This window comes from Myiozetetes cayanensis, unplaced genomic scaffold (genome assembly GCF_022539395.1).
Source record: "Myiozetetes cayanensis isolate MyiCay16 unplaced genomic scaffold, myiCay2020 scf1, whole genome shotgun sequence".
Classification (NCBI taxonomy): Eukaryota; Metazoa; Chordata; class Aves; order Passeriformes; family Tyrannidae; genus Myiozetetes; species Myiozetetes cayanensis.
In genome coordinates, this window is record NW_026086604.1 from 69,537,204 (window position 1) to 69,560,669 (window position 23,466).

The 23,466-nt window shown below is 36.2% G+C and overlaps 1 protein-coding gene across 1 annotated transcript in view; it reads right to left on the reverse strand.

Annotated features, from left to right (window-relative positions):
* The window catches only part of ABCA13 (ATP binding cassette subfamily A member 13), a 169,800-nt gene that overhangs the window by 82,180 nt on the left and 64,154 nt on the right, over positions 1 to 23,466 (reverse strand). Inside the window, 9 exon segments of the mRNA XM_050329993.1 lie at positions 7,188 to 7,278; positions 11,737 to 11,967; positions 12,370 to 12,527; positions 13,330 to 13,526; positions 15,792 to 16,010; positions 16,908 to 17,094; positions 19,521 to 19,658; positions 21,018 to 21,152; positions 22,217 to 22,286. Of these exon segments, the coding sequence (XP_050185950.1) occupies positions 7,188 to 7,278; positions 11,737 to 11,967; positions 12,370 to 12,527; positions 13,330 to 13,526; positions 15,792 to 16,010; positions 16,908 to 17,094; positions 19,521 to 19,658; positions 21,018 to 21,152; positions 22,217 to 22,286 (1,426 nt within the window).

The following is a 23,466-nucleotide window of genomic DNA, read 5'->3' on the forward strand; positions in this document are numbered from 1 at the left end:
CTCATTAGGTCAAGTAAGATGTTAAGAAGATTCCCTGAAGCCCCTTCCCTAAGCAATGTTCCATTTCAGAATGAAAAATAAGTATCCTTACCCTTGATAAGCATTTCTTTAAAAAATTTTTCATTTACATTACTTACATAATTGAAGTTAAAGCATCTTTATTTGCTGGTGCAACAGCACTAGTAAAGCAAAAGTAGAATATAAAGAGGTTTTTGTGCACGTGTGTACATACACTCATACTATCTTCATCTGTAAAAATATGCAAACATATACAGACCCAGACACACCTAAAAAAAAGCCTGTAAAACAGGTACTCGACCTGTAAGCTAAAACAAGGCAAGAAACCACCAGAATTTACTTTGCATGTAAAACCTAAAGCTATTACCAACAAATCTTTTCTGGTACCCTATGTGTGACTCTGTATTAATTATCTAAAAGTGAATATTTCCTCCAACACGTGAGCCCCATATTATGACAGAGAGAAATAATTAGTTTATCTAGAACATGAGATGTAAATGCTGTCTTTGGAAAACTCCTACAGCTGAGCAGCAGAAAGAGCATAAGCAGAAATGAAGTTCACTGTATAAGTTAAGAAGAATTACTACAGGTTCAGCAAAAGTCACATTAGTGTTATACCAGGCAACTCACTGCTGTTTAAATTGCAGTTGTTTTTTGGAGAACACATGATCACATAAACCATACACTGAATACAGATTTTTGAAGATGTTGAAAATGTGGAAAAAAATGGAATACCTGCAAAACATGCTTTCAGATCATTCTCAAAAGCAGTAAATGAACACTGGAATACTGCCTGCCAGATCTCATTTATCCTCTGAGGAAGAGTTCTTTTAAATTACTTAGGAATCATTATAACATGAAATGGAAGACAAGCAGTCCTTTGGAATGGAGAACAAGGCTTCTGGATATTTCATTAAAAGATAAGATTTTAAAAATACCATGAAAGATCATACAGGTCGTCAATACCTTTTTTCAGTCTGCAGCTGATGTAACTGCCTCAACAAAATGCAAGAACTGAAAGAAAATAACAGGAATTCCTGGAGGGCAAAGGAAAGGTTGTAGAGGGAGAGACACACACAGAAGGGAGCACTAGCAAGTTTGAGGGAAAACAGATCCTGTATGAAGAAATATGTTGTTGAGAACAAATCAAAGAAAGGCTTATAGGCAAGACAGAAGAGTTACCCGACTGAGATTATTTGATCATTTGTTTTTCAAGATGTCAAGGGTGTTCACATTCTGACATTACCTTTGGATAAATAAAGCATTCCTAATGCACCCAATCTGTATTCTTTATCTCAGGAATATCTGAGCTCAGAAATATCTGAGCAAAGTGGATGAGCTTCCAAGCAGTTTCATTTCTGAAGCGAGCACTACTTATAACTAACATAAAAACATTCTAGATTATGACAAAGGCAAGGAAGCAGATTGTCGGGAAAAAAGCAGGTTCAAAATATTTTCATAATCTCATACATCTACATAAGGCAGCACGAGTTCAGAGACATTATTATCAAATAAAACTTTCTGTTTAGAAGGCCTTTGAGATATGTAGAAATTCAATATATAGTCATCATCATCATAAGATGGGGCAATGCACCTTTCCTCAGTCATTTTCAGTGGTCTGAAGCTTACTATTTCAAGTCTCTAACTAACTGAAGTCTGAAGGTATATCTACAGCACAGTGTACTGCTTCAAGCAGATCTTCCACTCAAAATGAGATGTTCTAAGAACAAGCAAAACCACTAAATTGGTGGTTGGGGAATACAAAGCTAAATTTTTGAAGGGGCAAAATTATGTTTTCAATATATGCTAGAATCATGAGATTTTCTGCAAGAAACTAACTAAAACAATAGTAAAAAAAGCTGAAGGAAAATATAATGTCTCCAAGATTTTAGACCAGCTATTTTGATACTTCTTTTTCAGGGTTTAGTGCTGAATTTAAGTTTTAGTGTTATCTATACCATTAGACTACCAGAAGACTGAAATATATGATGTATTTTCTCCTTATCAGTAGGTAGCAAAAGTTTGAAAATTTTACTACTAGTCTTCATGTCAGCAGTCATTTCTAAACAGAGACACTGATGCTTTTTGTCCACAGTTTTCTTCTCAAAAATCATTATACTTTGCAAGGTGGAGCATGGAAATAATTTTTAGATCCTTTTATGCTAACCTTTTATGGGGTTCCATTTAAAAACTCATGTTAAAATATAACTTCAAGCATTTTACAACAAAAACTCTGACAACCCTTACTTTGAAGTTACAGAGAACTCAATTTGTTATAATAGATGAAAAGATACTCTATAAGAATAGAAGAAACCACTTGATTACCTATCCACAGACATCAAATTCCACTCTGCTACCCATCTGCAGAAATCAATAACACACTTTACTGCAGCATATTTTCTGCAAAGGCCCCAGGCTTGTGTCAAATACACCAGGAGGGGCAACACACTTCTCTGGGTAGACTAACTCCAATTATTAATTAACCCTAGGAGAAGTACCTTGAGATTCCAGCTATTTGTTTACTTTCTCCTTCCTTTATTCCATTTATGACCTCTGTCTGTATAAAAGTTAGAACTATACCTTAACAGACAGTATTCTACATGCATTAAAAAAAATTAGGCTTTTTAAGTAAACCACTTCTCTACCTTCTTTTTGATAAACTATGTTAACTGAGCCCTGATAGTGTCTTTATAAGGACTTCACTGGCAACCTACAACATTAACTCTTCTCTGCTCACTTTCTAAATTTTCAATTTCTCCTTAAAGACATTCAAACTTAAAAATGTGTCCAAAATATTGTACAAAGTATTGCATCCTCAGTCTCATCAATTTTGAACTGATAGTCAAAATGACCTCTTTGTGTCCTTTTGTATATTAAACTCAAATATAAATCATCTTAGCTGTCTTAAAATGCTTCTCCACCAGGATTAGTAGATGACTCAGAGTCAGTGTATTCCAGGATATTACTCCCCATTACAGAGATTTTCCCATGATTTGACTTCATTAAAACAGGGTTTATTTAGAATGGATTCAGCTTTTCAAGTTACCTTACTGTCTTTAGGACCGGTCTTACTCATCACCTTTCAGCAGTTGCCTTTTTACTTCATCACCAAGGTTATGTTTATTTCAGTATCAGTGATGAAGATAACTAAAAGGCAGAGTTGAAATCCAGTGGAAATTCACAAAAGCTCTTCAGTTTGAGGTTTCACTATTAATGACTGCTTTTTGTCAGCTACAACTTCTTCATTAAATTAGCTTTTAGGTGTGCTTTAAAAGCACTGTATATTGTTCATCTCACAAATTGTAACAGGAGGAATACAATACTTTGCCCAATATTGTTCAAAAGAGCTAACACCAGCTGCTTCAGAGAAAGGTTTAAGAAATTATAAAAGCTAGTTATGCATCAATCTGCTTCCATGCCAACACTTTCAGAGGCTAACTTACCCAAAAAATTCAAAGGTATAAAAGCTTTAATAGCACTTCTGTTACTAAAGCTATTCATATTATATATCCGTTAATAACCACCCTGACTTTTTTTAACGTGTTACTACATGCTTGGTCTCCATAACATTATATGGCAAGAAATTTCAAATGTTATGTATCACTGTGTGAAAAAATATAATTCTGTCCATTTTGAGTTTTCTGCACTATTAGTTTCTCTATATCTTAAATTCCAACTGTATTTTACTGCCAGAAGAGACTAGATCCAGATTTGGTATCTCCCAAACATTCCTAAGACATTAAATGCTACAAAAGTAATTAATTTGCCTCTTCAGCAAAATATCTGAGCATCTTAATTCTGCAATAATGAACGAGAGACCAATGAGATCACTCACTGGCCTATTAATTGCTTTTGCATATGTTCAGAATACTTTGATGTTTATCCATGGTTTGCTAGTCACCACTTGGACTTGTTTTAGCTCTCCTGATTATCTGTGTTCATATACTGCCTGTTGTGGTTTATGATAATTTTATTGGACTCCATAGAGTTGGTTTCTACATTTTCTCAAAGCTATTTGGCTCCGATGATCTTGTCAAGGAGTCATTGCAAGCTCAGTCTAACCTTTTTTCTGCATGTTCTGTGTACAATTAGAAAACAATAACCATCCATCATGTGCTTCAGCTGTGTAGAAATTAATTATGCATGACTGTATTTTAATATATGCATGTATTATGTCTGCACACATAGTCCTCCCTGACTTAAAAACAAAATTTTAACTGTTCTCACAGAAAAGGTGCATTTTATTTTGAGGTCTTTTCATTGGAATAAAACTAAAACTTTTGAGTAAGTCTTCCACAAAAGAAACAAACTACTAGATACTACATGGTGTTCTTTGTATCTTTAAATTTACCAATATTAAAATTATTACAATTAATTAAATTAATGGATGTCTACTTACCTCTAACATTTGCATTTAGAAAGGTTCAAATAATTCTGAGTTTATTTTACATTATTTTGGTGTGTTGACCTTAAGCAGCAGCCAAGCACCACACAGCTGCTCGCCTCCACTCCCCCTCCTCCAGCAGGATGGGGAAGAGAATAGGAAGAGAGAAAGTGAGAAAAATTGTGTGTCAGGATAAAGTTAGCATAAGCAGTAAAGGAAAAGGAAAGGAAAGTAAACCCAAAACAAGCAAACAAACAAATAAACTCCAACCCAGGTGATGCAAAGGCACCACCTCCCACAAGTAGACATGCTCCACCAGTCTGGTGTCAATGGCTACCTCCTCAAAAAAACCCTCCCTTCAGTTTTTATTGCTGAGAATGGCACTAGATGACACTGAAAAACCCTCTGATCAACTTGGCTCAGCTATCCAAGTAATGTTCCCTCCTAGCTTCCTGCTCACCCTCAGCTTACTTACAGCAGGGAAGGGGGAACCAAAGGGGAAAAAGATAAAGTCTTGACACTGCAAATACTGCTAAGCAATAGCCAAAACAGTGGTGTGTTATCAACACTGTTTCAGCCAAAAATCCAAAACACAGCACCACAGATGCAGCTATGAAGGAATGTAATTTAATTCCAATCAGACAGAATACATAAAGACACTGTAGAACATAGCTAGAAATTATCAAAGTTCTGACTTCAGTGAGATACTGTCATATTTTGCTGAAATGATGTCTCTTGCCTGTTCTTGGCATTGGTCATCAGCCTAAATCATATACTAATTTTCTGCAGGTTCATTAAGAACATACATACCTCTCCACTACATCTCCTAGTCTGGGAGACAAGAGACAACATTTTGGTTTTTACACAATGCTGACACCTCAAGGGCTCATCAGCAGTAAAGGATAGCTAACACCCCCACTTGTGCTCAGATCTGTGCTTTGTCAAAGCATCTCTCTAGTCCAAATTCCTTTACAAATCAAACAGCAGCATCTTGTGATCTCCTCAATAATCCCAGCTGTTTGCTCTAGGGGGTTTTGAAAATTCATTTGACTACTTTGACAACAGAAAGTTTGACTGCCTTTGAATCCGCTTTCAAAGACAAAGTTATACAGGTCAAGATATTGCCCATGGAGTATTCTGGTTAGCTTTGACAATGACGGATACCTTTCATGACCATTTCCCAGATCCCTTATGCCTACACTTCACAACTGTCCTTAATGATGAATGACACTCATCTGCAATGAATGACAATTTTCCAGTACTCTCATCCACAAAGAAATGGCATTATCATCACATTTTCTTGCTATAATTTATCAGACTGAAAAATACAGTCTCCGATTGCTAGATTCTTTATTAATGTAATAACTTAAACAAATATCATTTTATGTGTTTTGAAATACAGACAGGAAAGTATATCAAGTTCTTAGGTAGTACATACTCTGTCTTCAATACTTTAGGAACTGTAAATCTTACTCTTTAATGAAAATTACATAAGGAGAAGACAGACTGTTTTGATTTGAAATTAGTTCAGATGTCCTAGCTGTGTCTAGAAAAAATAAACAAGTGACTGTTATAAAATAAAGGAATATTCAAAATTATTTTGAACATAAGTCTCATTCTCACCACTGACAGGAGTGGTGATTTTATTTGCTTAGTGAGGTTTTGTTTTAGTTTGATGCAATTACATCTTCACTGCTTCGACAGGGACTGAAGTAGCCCAGTGAAAAGACCCTCCAGAAAAAGTCATCCAGTCAAATTAGTACTTTGTGAGAAAAGGTGGCACCTTAGGCCATGATTCTTGGCAATGATTACTTATTACTGGCAGATCCAGTTGAACTTATCTGAACAAATAATGCAAGCTTGGCTCAAAACTGTTGTTTCTGTTACTGTAACATTGAGGGTCCACAGAACAGGACTTCTCTATGTCTGTGCCTGTATTCTCTAGAAACAAAACAAAAAGGACTGCATATAGAACAGAATGTTTGACACCTAATGAAAGAAAACTATAATCTAGATATTGATCTTCAAGTAGAAAGAAATATGAGTGTAGAAGCATGAAAACTCCAGGAACAATGAGAAAATATTAATCAGCTTGATGGGCACTGACATAATAGAACATGAGCCTTGTGCTGAGCAATGGCATCACATTAGTGACTTACAGAAGAATTTTTAAAGAAGAACAAGCTTCCTGAGTTTTCAGAAATGTTAGCAAGGACCTCCTCCCAGGCTTGCAGGGCAGGAAAATAAAATCAAGGAATTTGTTTTAAAACAAACATGTATGGGAAGCTAAAATAGTGTGCCACTGGAGAGGACAAATGATCTTCTGCTATAAGGGGAACCAGCCTTTTTTTTTTTTTTTTCCATTTGCACATGGGTGAACACAAATGCACCTTTCTAGTAGCTTATAGATTTTATATCTCTGGTATTCTCAGCAATACTTATCCACTGTCAGTAAGAAACAAAGAGAGCAATTAGTTGACAGGGACTGGTATGAAGCAGTAAGTTAATGCTGATGTAGAGAAGAAATGCTACTGTGCATGTGTACTAGAAGGGTGGGAAGATGACCGTGAAGTGATAGAGGTAAATCACAGCAGACTCATAAAAACCTACTACCCAAGGCAGGTCATAGCACACACACAAAAAAGGAACTACCATATGGTAGCAGGCAGTATTCTCCATTTGCTTGTGCATTCCTCAACTTTAGGAACATCGTGTATGCTTATATTTACATTTGTGATCTTTTTAAATGCAGTTGTTTCAGAAGGTACATAATTTTTTTACTTACAGACTGATTCAGTACCATTTTTATGATCCAGGTGTGCTGCCTGTGGAGCGCAGGGCATCTTCTCTGAGTCCTGCAGCAGCTTCAGAAACACCTTTCATGAAATAAGAAAAAAGTAATTTAGAATTCATTTTCTAAAAACTATTTTCCCTATATATATATATACCCCAAAACATCCGGATTGTGAGAAATTAGTAGTGACTGCTCTAGCTACCCTGATAGAATACGACTATAAAATTAGTCAAGCTGGAGATCCTGGGGATAAGGGGAATGAAATAAATGATACAAAAGCACCTATGCAAAGAACTGCTGACCCATACACACTATTATCTGCAAAGATTTTTCAATAGACTGTCTGTCCTTGACTGACTTTTTATTCTCCTAAGCTGTGGTATGTGTTAGAACTCACTTACTGCAGTTTTTACCAAGGACATATGGACAGCTTCAACTCTATTCTGATGCTCCAGCTAGAAATCTGTGGGCACAGCCGGAACTCCTACCAAGAGTTCTAATTATGAGAGTACAACTAAATCTAATGTACAAAGTCCTACAGAAGTGAGAATCTACAGAATCTAGGGAAGACACAGTGTCTAGGGACACTAGGGAAGTATCCCTAGATTTTGGGCAAGCACATGGGCAATAATATGTTATATTATTGAAATATATTATTGAAAGACATTGAAAGTAATATATTATTGAAAGACCTTTAAAGGACAATACAATCACTGGGCACAGCTAACATGAACAAAGTCCTGTAAAACTAATACTACAGAGAGGATTGGTCAACAATGTGTGTTTTGTAGCAAATCAATAAGCATGCATCCCCTAACTGGGTGAAGATGATAAGATCCTGTTACCTAAAATGATCATGGAAAAAAAATGAAACTATTTTTTAATGAAAGCAACAATCTAAAAATCTGCGCTACATTGAAATTGAATGGATTGAATTTTCCTAAGCAGGGGAACACACATCAGAAGGGAGTCATAGTTGACATTATAAAAACCCAGCAGAATTCACCAACTTTATGATCAAGAGATCTATGTAAATGGTATATACACAGATTTGTGTTCTAGCTACTATTTCTTGCCTCATCCTGTTTCATGGTTCTACCGACTTAAAACCCTTTAAATTTCATAGACAGACATTTCATTTTTAGTCCCTTAGCCTTGCAGAAGCCTAGAACAGGTTTTATAGTGATTCTCATTCACACACACCCCACTTCTGGGGTGAAAATGAAAAACAAAACTAAAATTTTCTCATCTTAATCTGAACTGCAATTTAAATAGTGATTTAAAAACTTTACATAAAAAGAAAGAAAAGAAACATTAACAGAAAGTACAGGTACTGTGAGCATCTCCAATTAACAGCAAAAGTACAATGAAGTTTTTCTTTGTCTTGATGAAAGTCTTGCTTTTTCTCTCTGTTTGAGTTGAGCTGCAAGACTTAGATTATACCCACAGTGCAACTTTCAGAAATCATTAAGAAACCATTTATTTCTTCCCACAAAAGAACCTGATATCAGCTATAACAAAATATTCCTTGTTTCCAAGGAGCTTATACAATAGACAATAAAAACCAGTCAATGTGAAGTACTTTATAGCTGTTTAAAGATATTTCTTGACTTGCTAAGGTCTGACTGTTACAAAAACCATATTTTGCTTAGTCAATATAATTGCCATTTAACAGTGGTTATTGATTGCATTTGTTACCTGCCAACTTTCAGGGCACACTTTTGGCCATTAACAACTGCAAGGCCAGAAACTTCTGGACTGACATTTCTGTATTAGACCCTGGAGGTAGATCCTGACAACCTAAAGCCACATTCTAATTTATTGCCTTGGAGCTGTTTTCTGATAGCTCTCCACACCAATTCTATCAAGCAAACCAAACAAAACTGAACCAACTGAATCACAAAATATGAATCACTGAATCACCTGGGTTGGAAGGGACCTTAAAGACCATATACAGTTTCAACAGCACTGTCATGGACAAGGATAGCTTTCATAAGACCAGGCTGCTCAGAACTCCATCCAGCCTAGCCTTTAACATTTCCAAGGATGGGGCACCCACAACTTTTTCAGGTAACCCATTCCAGTGCCTCACCACCCTCCCAGACTAGAATTTCTTCCTAATATCCAATCTCAACCTACTCTCTTTCAGTTAGAAGCCATTCCACCTTGTCCTGTCACTACATGCTTTTGTAAAAAGTCCCTCTCTCTCTTTCTTGTAGGCTCCCTTCAGGCACTGGGAGGTCACTATTAGGTCACCCCAAACTCTTCTCTGCAGGCTGAACGAATCCAACTCTCTCAGCATTTCCTCACAAGAGAGGTGCTCCATCCCTCTAATCATCTTGGTGTACCTCCTCTGGACTTGCTCCAACAGGTTGTTTCCTGTGTTGGGACCCCAGAGCTGGATGCAGTGCTCCAAGTGGAGTCTCAACAGAGCAGAGTAGAGGGGCAGAATCCCCTCCCTCGACCTGCTGCCCATGCTGCTTTTGATGCAGTCCAGGATACAATTGGCTTTCTGGGCTGCAAGCACACGTTGACAGATCATGTCCAGCCTCTCATCCATCAGCACCCTGAAGTCTTTCTTGGCAGGGCAGAAATATTTCAAGGAGGTATATGGCTTTCCCTGGAAAGTTTGGAGGCAAACTCTAAGGTCATTTCAAGGAAGAGAAATGAAAGTAGTACTCAATTAACACATTTTAACATATCTTATTTTGTGAAGATATTCAATCATTTTGTTCTCTCCTCAAAGCAAAACAAGAAAGCAATAACCTTCAAAATCTCCAGAGCTGCCAGAAAGTGATACAGCATCCTCCAGAGAGCTCTCAGTGTACACTTAATTTAATTAACCACCCCTCTATCCTCCTTTTGGTTCTGTTAACATTTTGGATTACAAACATTACAAAATACACAGATACAATGGTTGGAAAAGATATCTAAAGCCTAAAACGAAGCAAATATAATACTAGTGAGAATTGAAAGTGTCAGAACTGATTCCTTTGAAATATGAATGGAAGTCCAGGTTCCCTTGGAAAGTATGCTTTTTAGAGAGTGCAAGTGTCCCTTAGACTGAAAAAAGAATAATTGAGTGAGTGCATAAAAGAACAAAAAAAAGAGGATAAAATAAAATTTATAACATATTTCTTCCTTTGAAGTCAAGGTCCTTTTTTTCCAGATTGAATTCCTTGAATAGAATAAACAGTGCTATTATGTGTCATCCGTTTAATTCCCAATGCAAAGAGCTTTCAATAAGGAAATGGAGAACTGAGGCTGTAACAACAACTAATGATGAGATGCAAAGTGACAGAAATCAACCCAAACTAATTCATTAAATCTTCAAGCTGAAAAGTGATACACTAATATCTAATACCACATTTAAAGCTGCTTTTAAAATTCCCCTTCACAAAACAGCTAAAAGCAAGCTCTCAACTGAGCAGTAGATTGAGCACACTTGGACGCTTCCTAATATCAATGACAACTTCACATTTACTTTATACTTGTCAGTTCTGGAAAGTCCTATGTTATTCCATGAGGATGTGATCCAAAAGTATTCTCAGTATCTAGATTGTCTCCAAATCTATAAATTTTGGTAGTGAACAGTATTCTTTCTTACTGCATGTTAATCACTCTATATAAGAAACAACTTTTCAATAAACTTTTGACTTTCCCCATAGAACTGTATAGCATGAATGTATTTTACTTCATAGCACTATGTAAAATGTTGATCAAACTTGTAAACCATGAAAACTGACGTTAGTCTCCTATCATCACTCGAAGAAGTGATTTTTTTTTTTTTCTAAAGGTCTATAATAGAGTACTTGAACAGTGGTTGTTCAGGTAAACTTGGTATTTAGAATTTATAGATGGGATAAATACAGTCCAAGAGAAATAACCTCTCACTGATGTGGTAATTTACATAGGGGTAAATTCAGAAGTGATGAAGATGTATAACAGAGTCTCTTGCTCTGTGTATTTGGTACACATATACATGTGTATAATATTTAAGTATGTATACCTGTTCATGTACACATATATGGAAGTCTCTATCTCTCCATATACACAGAAAATGTTCTTTAGATACTTCACCACACAGTTTGGCCAAGTCCTAAGCTTTAAAACTTGTAAATCAGAAAGTATTCTCAGCAATGTTTTTTTCCGTCCAAAGAGCCCCCTGAACTGAACTGATGCTACAAGTTTAGGACAACAGTTTTTCTCACTAAATCAGTGACACATGAAATTTCCCTTAAGTTAATGTGGAAACAAACATTTAAGAATTACACAGGTTACATCAGTCTTCACATCAGATTCTTGAAATAAGAAATATGTCATAGTAGAGAGCGTGCTGAAATTAATAGCAAAGAAAAATTATAATGTATAGATTTTGCTTGATTGTGTGTTTGCTTGATGGCTTTTTTTTTTTTTTTTAGAAAACATGCTGCTCACAAGAAATTGTTGTGGAATATGAAAGATCAATCAAGAGTAGCTGGAAGCTATCAAAAGATTCTCTAACCCAGTAAATGTAATTACATAGAAAAACTACAAGTACCTCTTCCAAAGTTGTGTCAGAAATGCCATAGCCAGTTACATGTAGATGCTGAAGGCTTTGATCTAAAGCTTGAAAAAGACCTTTAAAAGAGGCCTTATCTGCCCTTTCTGGAATGACGTAGGTCAGCTCAGTCCCACTGTTCTCTTTCAAGAAGGCTTCTGGAATGTGTGTCTGTACCAGAGACGTGACACGAACAATATGCTTAGGATCCTGGATTTCAAACATAGAGGGCTATGAGGAAAGAAAGATAACCATGCATAAAAAAATTAAGTATTACCAGAATTATTGGACTTGATAGTAGAATTCATGCAGGAAAATTTCCACTGAGGAAACTGTGTCACACCTGGGATGCAGAGACTAATTCCCAGGAATGAAGAACAGTGAGACAAAGCCCTTTTCAGCTAAATACTGACATTCATAATTTTCAAAGATGTCATTATGTTCATCTAAATAACAATAATAATAACACCCACCCAAAACCACTAAGAAAGACAATAAAAACATGCTTTCCTGGCTCTCTAATAATCTATATCAAGTATTACTTCCTGGCAGGGACATACACCTCCCTTAGAATATGCACAGCTATTACTTGGCAGGCACGGTTAAGTTCTGTACAGTACATTTTTAATATACCTTTTTTATGAGTGTTAGACTGTGTCCCTGGCCATATGTTTCTCTCAGATAAGAGGGAGAACCACAGCACCTCAGCTGGCCACGCTGCAGAATGGCAATGCGATCACTGAGCACCTCTGCCTCATCAAGATGGTGAGTGGTAAAGATCAGTGTGCAACCTGTATCAGAAAGATTGGTACATGTCTACAAAACCTGGTTTCTAAAGAAACCCCTCTTGCTTTCACAAGGGTTCTTTAACCTTAAGAGAACAATTTTTAGGACTCTTCCAATCAGGGCATAAACAAAACCTGCAGTCAGATTTACAGTTTGAGTTAGATTCGGGTCTAAGCTTTCTTTGCCCTGTATAATACATAGCAAGCAGTATTAAGCCATTAGAAGCTCCAGCTGTTTTAAGCACATAAGAAATTCCTTAAAATGACATAACGTCAGTGTCTGTTTCAATGGATTATTCACTGTTAATTATTACAGCCAATTGAGTGCTCACTAGCTGAAGAATTTGTTTCCCACAATCAATTTTAGATCTTATGGCACCAAATAATTAATGTGGCAGACTTACTGATGAGTCTATTTTCATTAGAAGCATATATACATCTAGGTACAGACATATGCAAAATGGAAATGAATCTATATACATCTATATACATCTATTCCCATATATGCAAAATGGGAAATGGAAACCAGAAAGTCATTTTGAGAAGTTGGAGAGGGGAGAAACTTCAGGACAGGTCTCAGAACTAAGTTCAATCTTCTTTTAGATTGGAAATCTTTCTGTGTGATAGCAGATAACTCTTGTAATCTCATTTGACTGCCTTAAAGTTTTTAAGTTCAATTGTTTCCTCAGAAATGAATGTATTTAATTTCTGATAGTATTTTGGCTATATTTTGACTATCCAGTTTAAATTGAGAAAAAGAATTCCAGGAAGAAAAATGAGAAGCAAATTATGTGCGTAAACTTTGTACCAGCTTTGTACTTCAGAAGAACATCCCAGATACCACGGCGAGAACATGGATCTACTCCACTGGTGGGCTCATCTAGAACAACTGTCTTGGAGTTCCCAATAAAGGAGATGGCAATTGACAGTTTCCTTTTCATTCCCCCAGAAAGAGCTCCAACAGGTTTGTACTGATGTTGGGATAAATTCACATCTTCCAGAGCTCTGAAATAGGAGTACAGAAATGTGACTAATATTAAGTTTTTTCTGATCACATAATGTCCACTTAGTGAAGAATTACTGAAAAGCCACTGTAAATGGAAAGTGACAAAATCACTACGTCTGCCTGATTATACACTTTGGTGTCAAAAACAAATAGGAAAACAAATATCTCTTTACCTACAAAGCATAAATGCTCATCATCATCTGATGCAAAAATTCTGGATAAGTATTTTGAAAGATAAGAACCAAACATTTTTAAATTAAGGTCAATAAAATAAATATCAATTTGTCCAACAACTTTAGCAAACTTCAGATTATAGTCACTTTAAATGACGGTAAAGACTGTCAATTTCATAACTCAAGCAGTGCTTCAGTTAGTAGTAGTTTTGCTACTACGTGAAGAACCTTAGAGAATGCCTGAGTTTTTAGGAAATATGTAGTCATTTGAGTCATTTGAAGTAAATAAGGTAACACTGCAGCTTTTTCTTTTTCTTTTTTTTTTTTTTTTCTTTTCTTTTTTTTTTTTTTTTGTGAAATAAATACATTAGTGATCCCTGGGTAGAATAAAACTATCTAATCTAACCTAACCTAATTCCTCTGTTAAGGACTGGGAGATACCTTACAAGACATTGCCAATTCAGCCCTTGCCCTCTGACGATGATCTGGCATCTGTGTGGAAATATTCTAAATAAAGGTAGCACTACTATAAGACTATTAATTTATTGTTCATCACTCCGAACATCCAGTCACTGACCTAAGAGCTTTCAGCTGCTATCAGCCTGGTAAACAAGACATAAAAGGCTCAGTAGTCCTAAGTGCAGTCTGTAAACCATACCATTTATCCTGAGAGATTTTCTCATTTTTAAGACAACAGGTTTCTATAACTGTTCTGTAGATATATATTGAAGAAAATTAACCTCTTTAGAAGCCTGCTTCTTTCGCTAATAGAAGGAGAATTTTGTTTCATTCTTTTGTTGCTTTTCTAATTTCTCTGAAGTCTTTTAAAGTATTTGTTGCCTTTAAAAATAATTTAATTTTTCTCAGTAGCAAGGCCTGCAGTGTCCTGAGTGTTCTTTTGTGCCATTAGTATGATAGACTGCTGCTGAAATTACAATTCAGCAGTCTAAGTACCATAAAATACAGAATATTATTTTGCATAAATTTTAAATGAAGTAGTGGGTTTAGTTTATCTCTGTTACTCTAGAGAATTTTTTCTATTTTTTCTAAAGAGAATATAGTATCCCACATCAGAGTTTGTCCAGATCAAAATTTAAAAGTAATGGGGTTTTATGACAGCTACCAAAAAGGAAAGCCACTTTGCCACAAATGCCTCTGCACATGCCTAACTATACACTTAAGGAGTCCCATCAACGTGGTATTTATATCCGTTGAAGCATGGAAGTGCCCAGCACTTCACAGAGTCTAGCATGAATTAGAAGGTAAAAAGAAAGTATCTACACTGCCACACTGTTAGAAAAGCTACATTTTATTCCTGAAGTAGAGAAAATTGCTATTAGTGAACAAGATCTCAGCTTGTACAGTTTACTAGTAGTTTAATATACATGATGCGAAAATAAGATCTAGTCCTATATCAAAGAAGTATCAGCGCAAAAACACCAGCAAACATTTTCAACCTGACAAGTGACAAATCCTCTGAGGTAATGTCAGAGGTCTGATTTGGTTTTCCTATTGGATTGTTTGGTTTTAAACCTCTTCATTTATTAAAAACACTTAAAGGCTGGATTTGGCAATGGAAAACATGATGTCCTATTTTAAAAGATTGTAACAAAGACTGCCTTTACCTGCCTTTTCTTGTTTTCTAACCTTCCTTCTACTGCAGGTGAGGGAATACAGGATAATAAATATATAAAGCCAGTGTTGATTTATGTAAAAACTTAGGGCAAGTACAGCAGTTTACTTTCTATCTTCCTCTCCAGCAAGAGGGGAAGCAAGGCAGACAGTATGAGAAAGGAACCACTGCAGCTATGACAATTCTAACCATTCAGTTCAGTCAAAACATCATTATTTGATGGTCCTGCATACCAGGTTTTTAAACATTGACTGTTCCACTACAAATATATTCAAGTAAGGATTAGACACTAGGAAATATATTTTCAAGGCATGATTTCACAACATGAAATGTGATTAAAAATTCACAAATCCCTGCAGTTTTTGCTCGCAATATTTGCATTTGCACTTTTTTGAGTGGTTTGCAATAGCCATAACTGATTTACTTGGCAGATTTCAACAAATGAAAGGAAAACTTACCCACTGACTTGCTCATTCAACTGTTCTTTCGTCCATTCGGGTGCCTTCACCGACCCATACAGCAGTAGATGCTCTCGCACCGTAAGTGTGTTAAACAGCACATCATACTGTGGGCAAACACCCAGCTCTGTCCTGATGGCAGCCAGATCAGTACGTATGTCCTTTCCATCAATAATAATGGTACCAGAGCTTGGTGGATACAGACCAGTTAACAGTGATCTAAGAAAAAAAAAAATTATTCTGCAAGAGAATGTGCAATGACTGTATTACATAGATCATTACTTGGATTTCCTGAGGCATGTCCTGGCATCCTTAGAGCAACACCAACTCAGTTGAGTAAAGTTACAGACACATCACTAATGTTTTGGGTTACAAATTTATTGTTTTGGTTTTGAGGGGTTTTGAGGTGGAAGTTTGTTGGTTTTTTTTTTTTTTTGGTTGGTTGTTTCTTTATTTTGTTTTTTATTATCTCAACAGTCCTTCATTTCCCTTCTTCCAGAAAAAAATCCATTTTTTTCCCAAACAAAAATAACAGATGATTGTCTTTCTTTTCACAAGGGTATTCTGTGAGGAGTATTTCCCAGTTAGGTCCCACGGTGCATCACTGGTTTGATGAAAGCTGATCATAGCTAACATAAAGGTAGAAATATAGACTTCTTACTTGAGACATTTTTAAATGTCATTTTCGTTTCATTATTTTCATTTCTGGTCAGCTGCCAAGAAAGAAAGAAGTCCCTTGCAGCCTCTAGGGACAAAGCACAAAACCCCATAAAACTCCACACTCTCCATGTGATGAGTACATAAAGAATGCCAGAAAAGAATACTCCCCCAAGGTGTGCTCAACTCCACCGCTAGACATTCCCAGCTCCTACTTAAGCTGCTCCTGAACTATTACATCATGGTTTAGGTGACACAGAAGACCCAGTTCTCTACTCATTACATTGCCTGTGTCATAGATATACAGTCTTCACTTTCCATGTGCTTTGGGGAGTTCATCAAATATTTACTGGGGTGGGGGAGGGTGGGAAGGCATAGCAAAGAGTTCACAAAATTTTGAAGTGAAAAAGTATAGCAGGGATCAGAGGGAAGAGTAATACCATTAAATGTCAGACTTACATAACTGTTGTCTTGCCAGCTCCATTAGGTCCCAAGAGTGCTGTTATCTGCCCTCTATGGAAAGTGAGGCTGAGATCTTTAACAGCCGCCTTCTGGCCATCCATGTGCTCTTTGGTGAGAGACAGCAGCACAACACCAATGGTGGCTCCTTCAGCGCAAGGGTTTTTCCAGCTTTGAGGTGCTGGGTCTGTGTGGGGAAGGGCAGTGAAACAAGCAGTGTTGCTGAATCTAAGCATATGTGTGTGTGTGTGTACTAAGGGAATAACAAATCAATTTAATCCCTGGTGCCATTCACCAAAGATGTTCAGATGGTCTGAACTGACACAAGCTCCACTGAAATCAAAGATACAAGGCCAGTTAATATTTGCTAAGAATTTGGCCTAGTTGCAGTTATACCAAGTTGTGCACATGTTCATTTATATCTCCATAAGGTCATAAAACAGTTGCTATATTTTATTTCTAGTAGAAAAAACCACTTAGAATAACATTATTTGAATAATTGTTTTATGACCCTAAGCATGAGAAAATTCTAACTGTGTGAGCTACTTCATATATGCTGTCCGGTTTCAGGCACACAACATTGACATAACATTCACAGGCATAGCCACTTAATCTCCTCAATTCTCCTCAGTCGACAAAGCAAAGCAGATCTCTGGGAAGTGATTCAGAGCAGCAGCCTAGTCTAAACATAGTTCAAGGTGCTCAAAGCAAGTAGATATCCAGCAGTTTTCTAACTGTGTTAACAAATTCGGGAAACTGAGATGACAATATGACATCAATAAAGTTACCTTCCTTTCTATGTCAGGAGGAAGGGTTTCCAAACAGGGGCACAGTCAATCAGCAGCCCCAGAAACACACAATTAGCATGCAATATTGACTCATTACAAATGAGGAATCTGGCAGTCGAATTAATTTTTTTTCTTTTTAAAAAAGGCAAGCCAAATTAGAATGTCCAAAGAAAGAAACTGTTATGGATAAGAATTATGAGAAGAGAGAATTATCCTTTTGAATATATATGAAATATGCACTTACATAAAATATTTATTGTTTATATTTACATAGTATGTAATACTTTTAAATAAAATGTAAACATTACAATAACAGAGAATTATGCTTTATATAAGAACCAAATTACATAAATCAAGTTATAAATAAAAAATCATATCATTTTTTCAACGACAAGTTTGTTTATGTTGTGAATTAAAAGGCTGTTCGGCTCTTTCCACAATCAATTTTAAACTTCTGGTAAAAGTTCTTTTTAAACTTGAGGTCACCTCCAAGAAAGGCACTACCAGCAGTTGCGACATTTCTGAGGTCTTCCTACCCATGAACCTCTCCCAGTTACCTTCTCTGTCTTTCAGTCTGCAGACTAAAACCATCAACAAAGATTCTTCTTGCCCCTTCCACTGTCTCCTAAATTTGCATCTTGGATCTTAACCAAAAAAAAAAAAAAAAATTAAGTGCAGAGTGAGCCTCAGACAATGTGTCTTGGGTAAGACTCAGAGGAAGAACTCCAAGTTAGTTGCAACCACTAAACTGGTCACCCTAGGACTTCTCCAAAGAAGAGTTCCAAGCAAGTTCCAAGAAAATTCTCCATGAGTGCATTCACCCCATTATCGGTACAGTGACACGCAATTCTTATGGAAGACAGCAAGCTCCTTTGCTGCATGGCAGCTTTAGCATTCAGACGAAAAGGATTTGCTATCAGCCACATGACTTGCATCAGTTAAACAGAGGAGAAGGGATCCACCAAGTGTAGGCAATGTGGTGAAATCAGAGGGAATCACTGGAAATCTTTGTTTCATGTAAGGACCAAAGGCAATCATCTCAACAAAATGGAGTTGTGCCAAATTGCAGAAATTCAGAGAAAATTCATACAAACAGTTTTTCCACAAGTGTTTCAATGAACCTGTAGACATTCTGAAGTCTGCCCTAGTCTAGGAGATACCAGTATGTAAAACTGCTGGGTTGTTAAGCTCCTTCACCTATGCTACAGACAAATGGATCATTTCTGAGCTATTTTAACTTCCAAAAAAGCACAATCCACAATGCACACAGAAGGGAAGTGAAAGTATCTGGAGGGAGATGAAAATTAGTTACAATAACAGCTGCTTTTCAAACAAAAGGCTTAAGAAGCAGAGACAGAAAGAACAGTAATTACAGAAGAGAGAAATAAGAAAGGAAAAAATGAACAATTTAATTTTTTCACTGAAATAACAAGAAAATTTTTAAATAAGTTAATAAAGCCCAACATTCTCCAGATTCAGTAAGAGTACGAAAGGGTTCAGTGAACTCCAAAAGATCCTAACCAAGCAGAGAGGCAATACAGTGGGACAGGATGAACCAAAGAGATACTTATTTTACATCTTTAAAGAGTTTTCTTAAATATTTGTGTATAATAGTTTTCACTGAATGAATCAAGCATTACAGGTGACAGCACAATATAAGTTAGTATATAATGTTGACAGTATATACTGTGTAATGAAAGAGAGAAAGGGACAAGATCTAAACACATAATATAGGGCCAAGCAATGATACAAGCAGATTGATCACGATGAGCACATCTTTCAGAAAAAAAAAAAAAGCTATTATTAAAAATCTATTACTACAGACCTTTTTCTTGGAAGTTTTCATTGAAGAAAAACATATTAGAATTCAGATAATGTCTCTTCCTCCTCTCTGCACCCCACAAGTTCTTCCAGTATGAAACAGTAAAGGGAAAGTACCATCGGTGCTTTAATCCAAATTTTCCTAGATTAGAATTATGATATAAACTGTTGAAAAATTTATAGTCATTTCATATCTTTATAGACTACTAACGTCCTATCACTACTTACAAAGACCTGGTCAGACCATTTAATTAGCTCAAATCCTTGGCTGCACTCAACAAACTTTATAATAAAGTGCAAAAAAAGTAATTTGTTCATAACACCAGGTCCTGCCATAGAATAATCACACTTCAGTGATACTGTGCTTTATCCTGTCTCCAAATCAGCTTCAACTGTGTAACAGGATCATAGACTTAACAGTATGTAGGCACAGCCTAACATAATCTTCTAGCCTACAGGAAAAAAATGTACCAAATGACCAGCCAAGGCAAAGAACTTTTCTTTTTATTATAAAAATAATCCATAGCACTAGTCAATAAATATTATTCTGAAATTACTATCCACACAATGTAAACAAATAAGCTACCATAAGAAACATTTATTGTGGCACACAAAAAGAAAGGGCAAAAACATGCTTATATACACAACCTAAACTTTGGCATTGCCCAATCTTTCCAGGCATCACTTACCCATCATGCAATCTACACTCTGTGTGTTTGGAGTTACATTTCATTGACACTGAAGGGCACGTGTCAATTCAAGATGAAGTTTTTTTAATTCAGTTGTATATTCCACCCAGCCCTATCTTTCAAAGCAAAATTTATTTTGTTTTTAACAAATACAAAGTGACTGGAAGAAAAGGTGACAAGTCCTATTCAGAGGAAAGGTAAATTTGAACAGATAGTGAGACATGAGGCTATGATTGAAAATACATCAACCAACTCAATAACACTCATAAAATTTGGTTAAGGAAAAAAAATTAATAAACCAAACCACTGCCTTCTGAAAATATACCTGAAAGTTAGTTAGTTTTCTTTATGCATTGGACTGTGGACTGACTGGGAGCAAAATACAGTTACCAGGCTGTCTAAAGCCTTTATGATCTGAAAACATGCTGTTGTCCATGGGTTTCATCCCAAGTACTGACTTATCATTTTCACAGGAAGTTTTGCTACTAGACTGAGCTCTGTTACTGTGAATTTCCAGTAAATCCCTAATTCTATCAAATATTAGCCATCCCCATAAGCAAACAAAAGATATTTCATGCCTGGCTACAAATTCTATCCTCTGTGTTAGCACTACTCAATATTTGTGTATGGTATGTTGGAAACCTTTATTTCCCAGTCCCTAAAGGCAGTCAGACAGTTTTTCACATCAAAACCTTAACTCAGAAAAAGATGCATTTTTGTTTTAGTTTCATAAAATGAGGAAAGCCTATTCTATCCATTTTATTCAACAACTTCTTCAAAAACACAAAATAATAACAAGTCCAAGATCTTACCAGGAATAATATTGCTGAAATACCAGCCACCTATAGAATACAAAATGGAGTCAAAGAACATCATCCAACACATCCACCCAAAGGTCATGTATCCTCCTTGTGCCATTGACTGGTGCACATTATTCCACTGAATTCCTGGGAGTAATAATAACGATTTTTTAAAGGTCAAAGCTAAATCAGTACAGCATTAAAGATCGCAAACACATCAACACCACACACTTCTGGGTATTTAAGCACTAATGCAAAACAAATCATAGTTAATAACAGTAATCCTAATGAATAGAAATGAATTGCTATGCCTCTACAAGCCTCTGTTTAGAGCAGCAGGTGACACTGCTGCTGGGAAAATACAGGGAAGTTGCTGTAGAAAGGGTTGTTTATGAAGTTTTAACTGGCCCTTAATTTGGCAAAAGAAAAAGAACTACAACACTGACAAAATCAGGCACTGAACAATGAATCAGGCTTTAAGCCATGCTGCTAATATAAAGAAAAGGATCACACAAAGTTTAATGTTATTTCTATAATACTAAATCTGAACATTTAAATCTGTGAATTCTAACTCAGAAGCATTTGTGTGCATCGACTGCATTCAGAGGTAAACACAAAGAAACTCACTGAATAACTGCATCATAAATTTATTAAATTGCAGAAGACATGAAAAGAAGAAAGAAGGTGCAAAACACTAGTACTACAGAAAGCTACCATATTGCTAAATGGAAAACAAAAGTAACCAAGGTGTAGATTTATTAAAAGCATTGCATTTTTTTACTGGAAATGCTACTTTGTTTGGAGTAAAGTGGCTCTTGATATTGCTTCTACACTTTTTTTCTATTATTGTTAAAAAAAAAAAAGAAAAGTAGTTTTTCCCAAAACACATTTTGCCATTCCTTCAGTAAAGATAAGTCATTTGGAATGAGTGTTTGGTTAGAAATTTAAGTTATATTTTCTGCGACTGTCTCTTCCACTCTTACCAACTTTTGTACCACTATGATACTTTTTCAATACCTAGTAGTTTGAAACATCCTCTGTCATCAATATTGATCTTGCCATATTAGTAAAAAAAAATGGATTACATCCCTTTACATACCTGGACTTGATTTATCCTATTAACTCAGAGATTTTTTTCAAAACAAAGTGAAAGACATTTCCAACTTTAGTTTTTGAAATAATTACAAAGTTGCTTCTTCTGGAGAGCTTACCTATTTCTTGGCCCTCAAAGTGTGTAATGAAAAATATTCCTTGCCCAAAGGCAGTTGTAGAAAGAAGACACTAAAATACCAAAGGAGAAAGAGATGTAAACATCAAAAAAACACATTGTTAACAAGTTCCATGAAATAAATTGCGATAATAAAAGCAAGCATAAAATAAACAGACTTTTTTTTCTTTTCACTTAGGCTAATGATTGCTATTTCCTTTTATGTTTTAACAATACTTCCCCACAAACTTAAGTAGTGTTCGCTCCACCTTAAGGGGCTGCACTGACCTAGTTATTAGTATTGAAAAGTGTTATTTAATTTCATAACATGACTTATAAACTATCATAAATCTACCACATACTGAAAAAATATAATGTATGCCACTGTAAAAGTATGCAAAGGAGTTTACTTTCTATGATAAGGGCAGTGGTCCTACTCAGTTTTGCAAGACCAGAACTCAAGAAAAGACAGAAGCAGAAGGAACATGCACACTGGGCACTATGTGCTGAGACAGCATTTTTGTGCAAGGAAACAAAATTTTAATTTCAAGAAAAAATGTAGTTGTGCTGTATCAGAAAAGTACTAAATGGAAAATGAGCAAATTAGTGATGTAGTGTAGCAAGAAAGTGTGACAGAACCCATCCTGACAGGTCTCTAGAGAAAGAAGTATGATATAGGCTGTTTCTTAGGAAAAAAAAATCAAAATCATCACTAGCATGGATTACATATCTGTACAGCAAAGTTCATGCTAATTCCCATCAGCTGAGTCCCTGCCTCTTACACTGCCAGGGTTTCACCATGCCTCATGATGGGCTTTCTCTTCTGTTAATAATTACTGCTTTTTTCACATGCTGCTGTCTCTGATTTTCAGCAAAGGTAAGTGTCAGAGACTGAAATCGTTAACGGCTTAAGCATTGTAAAATCACCAAAAGACTTTTGTCCACTGTAGCAAATTGAAAAGAAACATCTGCTCACCCAGCAAAGCCTATCCCTCCCTGCCCACTGTGAAAGGACCTTCAAGTCAGATAAGTGGATGTCATTGTCCAACTACCCCAGGTGCAGAAGGGCATGCACACCTGAAGCTACAAACTGGATTTTCTTCAAATCCTGCAAAGTGGGATAACCCTTCTTACCATGCCAGTGTCCTCCCTTATATGATGACTCTGCTGCGAAGACCCCTCTGGGGAGCTTCAAAGGCTCGAAGACTCATGACATGTCCCATGATGCAATCCATTGAAAAACTCCCTGCCCCA